This window comes from Schistocerca piceifrons, chromosome X (genome assembly GCF_021461385.2).
Source record: "Schistocerca piceifrons isolate TAMUIC-IGC-003096 chromosome X, iqSchPice1.1, whole genome shotgun sequence".
NCBI lineage: Eukaryota > Metazoa > Arthropoda > Insecta > Orthoptera > Acrididae > Schistocerca > Schistocerca piceifrons.
Genome location: NC_060149.1, coordinates 647048519 through 647060134, shown reverse-complemented (window position 1 = coordinate 647060134; position 11616 = coordinate 647048519). Strand labels below are relative to the sequence as shown.

Genomic DNA, 11616 nt, shown 5'->3' with positions numbered 1-11616 from the left:
AAGCTACACAACGTCCGCAGGGAACGTCGTTAGCCCGTAGTTAGCCACAGCGCTGCAGCTCGTCGATCCGAGAGGCAACTTTGTGCAGTGCTGCCAGCACAGAGGGGACTTCTCGATTTTTTTGCGCAGCGTTTGAATGCGAGGTGTGAACCGTGACGAGGCCGCCAAAGGTTAGCTAATGAGTCGCCGAGGCGGGACGGCACGCCGGAGCCGCAGCAGCCGCGCGCGCGCGCATGCGCGGAGCGGCGGCCCGCGTCGGCCGGCCGCGGGCCTCGGCGCGGCACTCGCAGCGGCGCGGCTCAGCAGTCAGCATGCAGGACGACAGCGGCGACTGCTCCGCGGCGGCAGCGGCGGCGGCGGCGGCCTTCCCCCCCGTCCTCGAGCTCAACGTGGGCGGCGTCTACTACACGACGGCGCTCAGCACGCTCACGCTGACGCCGTCGCTGCTCGCCGACACGTTCTCGGGCAGGACGGCGGTGCCGCCGAGGGACGCCAAGGGCCGCTACTTTCTGGACCGCGACGGCGTGCTGTTCCGCTACGTGCTGGACTTCCTGCGCAACGGCGCGCTCGTGCTGCCCGACAGCTTCCGCGAGGGCCAGCGGCTGCGCCAGGAGGCGCTGCACTTCCGCCTGCCCGCGCTCGCCGACGCCGTCACTCGACAGGTGCGCCTGCGCCGCGCGGCCCGCGCCGCCTATTACTCTAGCACTTCGCGGCGAGCCGTGCCCGACACCTAATGTCGCCCTTATTTCTCACTAGACGTATTTACAGCAACTCTCCCGCAAACACTCATTTACTGATAACTCGTTTGTTACCACAATAGTCTCGTACCAGACGTCAGGTACAGATACATAAAAAGTATAATTAGTAAAAAATAAAAGGCTGGTAAAGACTCCAAAATTTACGGTTAACCACTTGTAGAGAGGGACTACGAGACACTTGCAAGTCAATACGAATGTTTCAAAAAATTCAATTAAAATTACAGACTGAGAGGGCATAAATTTGGTTTCCTCACAGGACGTGTGACTGTCTTGAATCGTTATAGAGCACACAGGTTTGCGGTAACAGTAGTTGCATCAAAGTCCGGATCATTTACTAGCCTTATATGTTTCACTATCCGTAAGATACGATATCTCTGTGTAGCTGTACCTGATGATATGCGCACGCCTGCAACTAATACAGCAATATTGAACTAATTAGCGCTAAGAGACCAGTGGCGGGCAGTTTTTTATTACTCTGAGTATTTCATACAGTCACTGACAAATACAGAGCATTAGTAACGTTGAAAATTCGTCGTGAATCTCAACTGATTTTAAATATTGCTAGAATTTATGTTAGCTTTCTACTTAAGTGCAACCACTAGAGAGAGTTTTTTACCACTAACTTTGTCGTCATTACTTACTTCCATCACACATATGTTTTAAGAGCTCGACATATATACGTTGTGTACATTTTAGCACTACTTTTTTTTTTATTTCTGCACCTGTACAACCTACTACTGCCCAATAGAAATGGGACACAGAAAAATAAATAGATCCCAGGCAATGACACGTATAGAGGAAAATCTTGAAACGTATTGCTAAATGTCTTCACGACTCTCTAGCCTGTTAGTCTGCAATATTTTGAGAAGGAATAAATGATACAGCATTTCCGGAACTACTATCTGTCACTGTATCTATAAATGCGTCTGGTTCAAAATTATAAGTCCTGGTGTATAACTCAAGTATCAGTAATAAATTGTCTACTTCCTCTTCTTACTTGTACACAGTATTCTGCCAAAGCCAGCTTGTGTATTTCCTTGATAGAAGATTGATTAAACAATAATTTTGTATTTATGCTGCTGAAATTGTGCACTAGGATGATGAAGCTCTTTTAAGCATGACTATGGTGAAAGTATAAATTAAAAGTAAATTTAGATCTATGCCTCATCTGCCGTTGTATAATTGTAGCCTTCAGAGTAACAAAATCAAGCATTTTATTAATGGAACGCGATTTAAAACCAAGAAAAATGTTTTTGGAAACTTAAACATCCATTCTTGCCTTCACTGAACATTTTCAGTGTCGAACTATGAGGAAAGTAAAGATAAGCGTTTCTAGTGTATGTAAACACTGAGACTGTTAGTTTTACTTGATATTATCTGGAATAATAACACTTCATTTCATGCTGTGTCAGCTGAAACTTTTATTGCTGCCTAACAACTAACACATTACTTGTATTTCAGATTGACTCAGGCATCTAGCGTCACAGGTTAACTATCCTCTTACGTGTTCCATGATACGCTGGGTCACATACTGCTCTTTTTTTTCCCAAACCCGCGTCTTGGTCTCCTGTTACATGTGAATTCGTTTTTTCCTCACCCCTGATGGAGAAAAAAAATACGGAGACCTCATTTCTGATGGTTAACGTCCCGTAAAGGTCACAACAGGCACAGCATCACCTCAAGCTTACTCAGGAAACATTCCGCGACGGCGAAGAAGAGGAGATGGGGTAGCCATTGACTGTGACCTTCTCGGAGAAAGCAACAGTCGCCTGATGGGCCTGCCGGAAGCACTAAATTTTGTACGTCAGGATAAGAGCCTGCAATGACACTTTTAAAGATATATTCACATACACTTGCCAATTATCTGTGTTAAATAAATTACAGCTCAAGTCCACTACACCAGACAGCTGCCAATGATAATATAATGTAGGGTCATAAGACTAGATGATAGCACTTCATCATTTTCCCCCAACAAACTGCAAAATATGATTAACTGGCACATGGTTAACACCAAAAGATTATATCCCAATGCTAAAAAAATTCAAATAACTTCATACGTACACTACTTTTTGTGCCGTTTTATAGCCACAGAAGGCTATTACTGCATCAAAGAACTATCCTCTCTACACCATTAACCTCTTCGAGTTTACTGAATTCTCAGTTATCTGCTACATACTGTACGTGTAACACCTACGTTTCATATTAGTCCCACTAACCATGCAAAATATTACTTCTTTCATTTATTGAAATCCCTATTAATTCTGTCCAGCATCATTGTCATCCTAGTATGACAGGGTTTTCTGAAAATTCTTTCCTTCTTTAAAGCATCAAAATTTACTCTTTCGTGCAACGCTGTCTGCTCTGTCTCAGGGATAAAAATCACAGATTCTGCTGCTGACGGAGCAGAAAATGTCTGATCAAAAGAATAATTTTCATAGTACATCCCTTGCACAAGCAGTCTTCAATCAAAAGTTGAGTGAAAGTAGGGAATTATTTTTAGGTCAGCATAATTAAGCGTTACGTGCACCGATTCAAAAGACTACAAAACCTTTACCACTTTAATTTTCCCAATTACAAATAGCAGGACTTAGAACGACGAAACGTCCTCATTTATTTTTAGAAAAGTAACATTAAAGCTACATGTTGGAGTCGTTCGCAGTGCGTAAACCAGTTTGTTTTCGCCTTAATGATAGCACAGGAAATGCTTTACGGTGAAAGCGATCCCCGTAAATGAAAATCCGATGGGCACAGGGGATCTGCTTATCACTTCAAGCATACCTGCTTGAAACAGAAATGTAGCTCAATTATTTGAGATATCAAAGTAAGATAAGTAGGTTCACTGCATTGATTCCCATGAACTAAATGGTGGTATATTTGTTTCTAATCTTTTTTGATGATTGTACAAGATATGAGTCCCAAGAATACTCAACGATAGGGCCGTTTTTCTTATGAATGAGAAACACAAACAGTGGATGTTGTACAGTGTTAATTCATTTCGCGAACCGGTTCCCGGTTTACAAAACCATCATCAGAGAGTAACTGCTTCAGTCATCTACTGTCTTATGATATTGTAAGCAGGGAACAGGTTCACGAAATAAGGCAGTAAAGCGGAACGACTTTAGTTTGTGGTTGCCACTCATACATATGGAATCGTTCTACCAAACAGCGACCCAAGAATCCATTAAAGAGTTAGGGTTCTTATTTAAAATAAAGACGTTGCGAAATTTCACAATATTTCGGATTTGATTTTAATCTTCAGTGAACGTAATTTATGACGCTGATACACGAGCAACTTAGTATTGTTTATGAATGGGTAAAATAACTTTTCAGTTAATTGAACAATGTGCTAACATAATGAACAGACATGGTTACCTGACATGATCATTCAGTGCAGGAGGCAATCTATAATTTTGTATTGTAATCTTCTTTCGAAAACCAATTTATTTGCCAAGGTCGCTATGTTAACACAATAACGGGATTACTAGTTTTAGCAATATGTATTGCCACCCTCAGATCCATAAAACCGGACGGTGATAGTTACGTCATGCACTGCTTACATCGCAGGAGAACTATAAAATATGTATAAAAAATCAAGGTATTAAAATGACATTCCAGGTGTTCTGTCGTAAAGTATGTACAAGTTTGAGTACGCTTGAGATGTATCTGTCTTGTTTGACCCAGGCGTAGTCAAAATTGTAGATACTTTATGATAGAACACCTGTTATGTCATTGTAATGCCTCGACTTGAAGCAGATTTTATAGTCCTCATGTGACAGAATGGTGTAAGCATTGCATGATGTAACTATCACTGCCCGGTTTTATGGGTGTGAGGATGGCAATACATTTTACCGAAACTAGTGATCCAGTAATTATGTTAACACAGCGATCTTGGCAAACAAATTGGTTTTCGAAAGGAGACTATATTACGTAATGAAGTGAACCTATAGAAGGCTATGTTCGAGAGTTTTCTGTAACAAATTGAGATGGAGAAATTGAAATAAATTGTGACTGTACGTTTCAAAGAATCAAGAGGTATAGCTGCTGTGATAGTAGCGTGTGATTAGCTTCCATTTTCGTAAGGAGATTATCCTTTCGATAATTTAACAGTTATAGGGCACTTCGCAGCAATTACTTATAAGAAACTGAAATAAAATAATCTCATAATATGTAACTAATTACGTTCCGCTGAAAATGAATAACACGTATAAAACCCGTGAAGACTGTGATCAGACACTCAGTTATAAACAACTTTTAAGATGATTATGACAGTAACGCGTGAAGATTGCATTTTGATGCCGTTCATTGTCACATACCATCTCGGTTGGTCAATTCATATTATTTGAAAATTCATACGAGGTGTTGTTAAGCTTACTACGTTCAATCAAACCCGACTGCTGTACATAGCACCACAACTGATCACGTAGGTAGTACTTTATGGGTAAATTACCGAACCAAATTTCCAACCAAAATATTACCACATTCGTTAGTTATAGGGTGAACATTAAAAAAACCGACAAACTGCAGGTATGGATTCCTGGCTGAAAATGGAGAAAAAAAGGTGTTATGAATATGTGTCTGGAAACGGACGGTGTACGTGCAACGACGACAGTTGTTGGCTCTGAGCACTATGGGATTTAACATCTGAGGTCATCAGTCCCCTAGAACTTTGAATACTTAACCCTAACTAACCTAAGGACATCACACACATCCATGCCAGAGGCAGGATTCGAACCTGCGACCGTAGCGGTCGCGCGGTTCCAGACTGAAGCGCCTAGAACCGCTCGGCGACACTGTCCGGTGCAACGACGACAAATCGTCCCGGAACACAGTACAGAGCTACATCGCATCCACGACATAGCAGGTGTTCAAAGTGGCTTTCATGGGATGCAATGCATGCATTCACAAGTCACATCATCGTACTTCGGCTTACACCATGTTGGCGCGTCGCTTCCCTCGAGCTTTTACTAGGGTTCGTCGCAATTTCCTGTAGAACCTGGTCCTCGAAATCTGGTGTACGCACAGTCGGCCGCCTCCATGCACGTTCGTCTGTCGTAAAGGACCCATGATCACACAAAAGCCCGAAGAGATCCTGAAATGTTGTGTGATGTAGTTGGTGTCTGTGAGGATACTTGTTTTGGTATGACCGTGCTGCCTTTCAACCGTTTCCATATGCCTGGCCGTACACAAACACCATCTCGGCTCGTTCTCGACATGAATACGGGACCATTCTGTTACTTACAGTACTCTGCTTCGTTCACCCAGACTGCAACACGCAAATAATACACGGCGCTTGGTCAGAGGAAATCACCGAAGTTAAGCGCTGTCGAGGGTGGTCGGCACTTGGATGGGTGACCATCCAGGCCGCCATGCGCCGTTGCCATTTTTCGGGGTGCACTCATCCTCGTGATGCCAATTGAGGAGCTACTCGACTGCATAGTAGCGGCTTCGGCGAAGAATGCCATCATAACGACCGGGTGAGCGGTGTGCTGCCCCCACGCCCCTCCTATCCGCATCCTCCACTGAGGATGACACGGCGGTCGGATGGTCCAGGTAGGCCACTCGTGGCCTGACGACGGAGTGCTTTATTTGGTTAGAGGAAATGTCATTCGTCACGACCATCTACCCTGGCAACGATGCATTTGCGGACACATGTTCATAGGACATTTTTCTTCCATTTCCGGTCAGGAATCCGTCCGTGCAGTTTGTCGGTTTTATTAATATTTACACTTTATAAAGGGCGGTCAAAAACTTCGCGTGCGAAGACCGTACAGTCCAAAATAGTCATGCCAATCAGGCAGCATCGCCGTGAGCATTGAGGCAATTATACCACCGACGAACCAGGTTGAAGATACCCGTTTGGTAAAACACTGTGTGTTGCTGCGTGAAGAATTCCGTAACTGCCTGCTGCACATCCTCGTCGTACAGAAATCGCTGACCATTCAAGGCCTTATTCAAGGGAGCGAAAGTGTGATAACCACACGGGGAGGTATCAGGATTATAGGGATGGGTGCCCGAGGGTCTCCCACTTGGGTTGGCGTAACTTCTGCGTTACGACATTCGTGACATGGGGGCGTCACGTGTCGAATCGCGATCAGCACGGAACCTGGGGCACCATTCCTCAGTGGTGGTTTTGATAGACATGCTCCTCCGTAAACATTCTTCATTCTCCTATGGATGTATACCGGTGTTTGTCCTTCGGCAGCCAAGAAAAGAATAACAGCACGTTCACACTGTTTGGACGCATTTACTAATAACGCCGCCATCGTTGACGTTTTCACATTTAAAGAATGCATATCGGAAAGACACGAATGTCACTCTAATCCCTTGTCTACGTGTCGGAGCTCATGTACACGCTTCGGAGTCACGCTACGTTGTTTATACGCTGCAGCAAAGCCTTCAAAACGACGTAAATTTTTGATCGCTGCATATAATTACGCATGAATATTTTGTTTGTTATTACTTGAAGATATTAGTATCCAATAGCTCCGATACGAGAGAGGAAGTAATTTCTTTATTCAGGTAAATAGCCTATAGATATTAAACACCCTAATTATATGTTGTGATGACTGGGTGTTGTGTGATGTCCTTAGGTTAGTTAGGTTTAAGTAGTTCTAAGTTCTAGGGGACTGATGACCATAGATGTTAAGTCTCATAGTGCTCAGAGCCATTTGAACCATTTTTTGAATTATATGTTCGACTAAAACTGCACAAAGATTTATATACTTGTTGATTTGAAAAGAAAGAGTATGACTTAACGGCCCGTCATGACGAAGACATTAAAGACGGAGCACGTACTTGGATGGTGGAAGGAACTCGGCCTCTCCCATGCAAGGTATCTAAACATTTTCCTTAAGCAACTTAGGAAAACCTAAAGCTTGATGTGAGGATGGAGATTTAAACGCCGTCCTTCAATGCGACTGGATTATTTATTTTGTTTGAAATGGTTCTATGAGCGTGTATAGTCTCACACCTAACGTGCTAATTTACTGGACTCATATATGAGCCAAAACTGTATGGAATACAGACACATGACCGATGGCCGTTTGTGTTGTACAGGGCTCACCATTACTGTATTTCTGCGGTGGTATAGAAAGTTGCCGTAATGATTCCCGATCTGCACTCCGAAAATAGGGCATACAGGCATCTACAGTGCGCAGAAACACAAAGTATTTTTTACAAAATTTATGTAAAGGAGGAATAAATGAATTTCTCTCTCAGGTTAAACTGACGATAGGGCAGGAATAATAAACAATGAAAAATCCGGGGCGCGTAACGCGGGAAAAATTCTAGGAAAACAAAAAGATACCGTGTGTCATCCATTCTTCGCTGCTCGAATTCAGACAATGTGCTTTATTTCTAGCGTATCCTAATATTTATACTACGGATCCCGCTAGAGAATGAGCAGTTGCAAAAATTACTTGCTGCTGAATATGCTGCAAACTAGTTATAGAGCCAGCAGAAAGTCATCTATGCTGGGATCCAATCTATATTGTGTTTGCACTGGGTTAATCTGCTCTTGGAAAGAAAGTACGCGGCCGACAAATGTAGAGTTAAATTAAGATCCTTGATTGCTCTGTCAGGTCACCGTCAGGAACAGGCGTCAGTTACAACTGAACTCTGCTGATGCGTATGAACATATAAATGATAGACGCAACTAGTTTTTCTACTCTCACGACAACGAAATCTGGCTTATAGTTCATAATGAAATGCTCCTGTACAAATGCAGAATTAGAATTCGCCGCAAATATTAGGTAGTTTGGGAGACAGTCAAATTTTATTTACCGTTATCTGTCAGCACACCCATGACTGTGACAAAAAGAAATGCATTCCACTTCAAATAGGATCCTTCGATTTTGTTGTTGTTGTTATGGTCTTCAGTCCTGAGACCGGTTTGATGCAGCTCTCCATGCTACTCTATCCTGTGCAAGCTTCTTCATCTCCCAGTACCTACCGCAACCTACATCCTTCTGAATCTGCTTAGTGTATTCATCTCTTGGTCTCCCTCTACGATTTTTACCCTCCACGCTGCCCTCCAATGCTAAATTGGTGATCCCTTGATGCCTCAGAACATGTCCTACCAAACGATCCCTTCTGCTAGTCAAGTTGTGTCACAAACTTCTCTTCTCCCCAATCATATTCAATACTTCCTCATTAGTTATGTGATCTACCCATCTAATCTTCAGCATTCTTCTGTAGCACCACATTTCAAAAGCTTCTATTCTCTTCTTGTCCAAACTATTTATCGTCCATGTTTCACTTCTATACATGGCTACGCTTCATACAAATACTTTCAGAAATGACTTCCTGACACTTAAACCTATACTTGATGTTAAGAAATTTCTCTTCTTCAGAAACGCGTTCCTTGCCATTGCCAGCCTACATTTTATATCCTCCCTACCTCGACCATCATCAGTTATTTTGTTCCCCAAATAGCAAAACTCCTTTACTATTGTCTCATTTCCTAATCTAATTTCCTCAGCATCACCCGACTTAATTCGACTACATTCCATTATCCTCGTTTTGCTTTTGTTGATGTTCATCTTATATCCTCCTTTCAAGACACTATCCATTCCGTTCAACTGCTCTTCCAAGTCCTTTGCTCTGTCTGACAGAATTACAATGCCATCGGCGAACCTCAAAGTTTTTATTTCTTCTCCATGGATTTTAATACCTACTCCGAATTTTTCTTTTGTTTCAGTCACTGCTTGCTCAATATACAGATTGAATAACATCGGGGATAGACTACAGCCCTGTCTCACTCCCTTCCTAACCACTGCTTCCCTGTCATGCCCCTCGATTCTTATAACTGCCATCTGGTTTCTCTACAATTGTAAATAGCCTTTCGCTCCCTGTATTTTACCCCTGCCACCTTCAGAATTTGAAAGAGGGTGAACAGAAAGACCTGGGACGAATCAACTGAACCGAAGGAGGCTGACTGAAGTGGTTCATTAGTACACTACTGACCATTAAAATTACTACACCACGAAGATGACGTGCTACAGACGCGAAATTTAACCAACGGGAAGAAGACGCTGTGATAAGCAAATGATTAGCTTTTGAGAGCATTCACACAAGGTTGGCGCCGGTGGCGACACCTACAACGTGCTGACATGAGGAAACTTTTCAACCGATTTCTCGTAGACAAACAGCAGTTGACCGGCGTTGCCTGGTGAAACGTTGTTGTGATGCCTCGTGTAAGGAGGAGAAATGCGTATCACGTTTCCGACTTTGATAAAGGTCGGATTGTAGCCTATCGCGGTTGCGGTTTATCGTATCGCGACATTGCTGCTCGCGTTTGTCGAGTTTTTCTTATTGAAAAACTTTCGAATTTTTTCATTTAAAAAATCTGGGGCATTACTTTTCAGTACTCCCTCATATTTACACTACCGGCCATTAAAATTGCTACACCAAGAAGAAATGCAGATAATAAACGAGTATTCATTGGACAAATATATTATACTAGAACTGACATGTGATTAAATTTTCACGCAATTTGGGTGCATAGATCCTGAGAAATCAGTACCCAGAACAACCACCGCTGGCCATAATAACGGCCTTGATAAGCCTGGGCGTTGAGTCAAACAGAGCTTGGATGGCGTGTACAGGTACAGCTGCCCACGCAGCTTCAGCACGATACCACAGTTCATCAAGAGTAGTGACTGGTGTTTTGAGACGAGCCAGTTGCTCGGCCACCATTGACCAGACGTTTTCAGTTGGTGAGAGATGTGGAGAATGTGTTGGCCAGAGCAGCAGTCGAACATTTTCTGTGTCCAGAAGGGCCCGTACAGCACCTACAACTTGCGGTCGTGCATTATCCTGCCGAAATGTAGGGTTTCACAGGGATCGAATGAAGGGTAGAGCCACGGGTCGTAACACATCTGTAATGTAATATCCACTATTCAAAGTGCCGTCAATGCGAACAAGTGGTGACCGAGACGTGTAACCAATGGCACCCCATACCATCACGCCGGGTCATACGCCAGTATGGCGATGACGAATACGGGCTTCCAATGTGCGTTCACCGTGATGTCGCCAAACGAGGATGCGGCCATCATGATGCTGCAAACAGAACCTGGATTAATCCGAAAAAATAACGTTTTGTCATTCGTGCACCCAGGTTCGTTGTTGAGTACACCGTCGCAGGCGCTCCTGCCTGTGATGCAGCGTCAAGGGTAATCGCAGCCATAGTCTCCGAGCTGATAGACCATGCTGCTGCAAACGTCGTCGAACTCTTCATGCAGATGGTTGTTGACTTGCAAAAGTCCCCATCTGTTAACTCAAGGGTCGAGACGTGGCTGCACGATCCGTTACAGCCATGCGGATAAGATGCCTGTCATCTCGACTGCTAGTGATACGAGGCCGTTGGGTTCCAGCACGGCGTTCCGTATTACCCTCATGAACCCACCGATTCCATATTTTGCTAACAGTCATTGGATCTCGACCAACGCGAGCAGCAATGTCGCGATACGATAAACCGCAATCGCGAGAGGCTACAATCCGACCTTTATCAAAGTCGGAAACGTGACGGTACGCATTTCTTCTCCTTACACAAGGCATCGCAACAACGTTTCCCCAGGCAACGCCGGCCAACTGCAGTTTGTGTATGAGAAATCGGTTGGAAAGTTTCCTCAAGTTAGCACGTTGTAGGTGTCGCCACCGGCGCCAACATTGTGTGAATGCTCTGAAAAGCTAATCATTTGCATATCACAGCATCTGCTTCCTGTCGGTTAAATTTCGCGTCTCTAGCACATCATCTTCGTGGAGGTAGAGTTTGGCAAGCACGAAGACAAGTAGTAGAAACTCTCACCGTGTGCGGGAGGGCATTATCTTGCTGAAATGTAAGCCCAAGAAGGCTTGT

The 11616-nt window shown here is 43.7% G+C and overlaps 1 protein-coding gene across 1 annotated transcript in view; it reads left to right on the top strand.

Annotated features, from left to right (window-relative positions):
- Positions 1 to 233: 233 nt before the first annotated feature.
- LOC124722569 (BTB/POZ domain-containing protein KCTD12) overlaps positions 234 to 11616 on the top strand; it is a 127045-nt gene continuing 115662 nt past the window's right edge. The window contains exon 1 of the mRNA XM_047247709.1: positions 234 to 662. Coding sequence (XP_047103665.1) covers positions 234 to 662 — 429 coding nt within the window. The remainder of the gene's footprint in view (positions 663 to 11616) is intronic.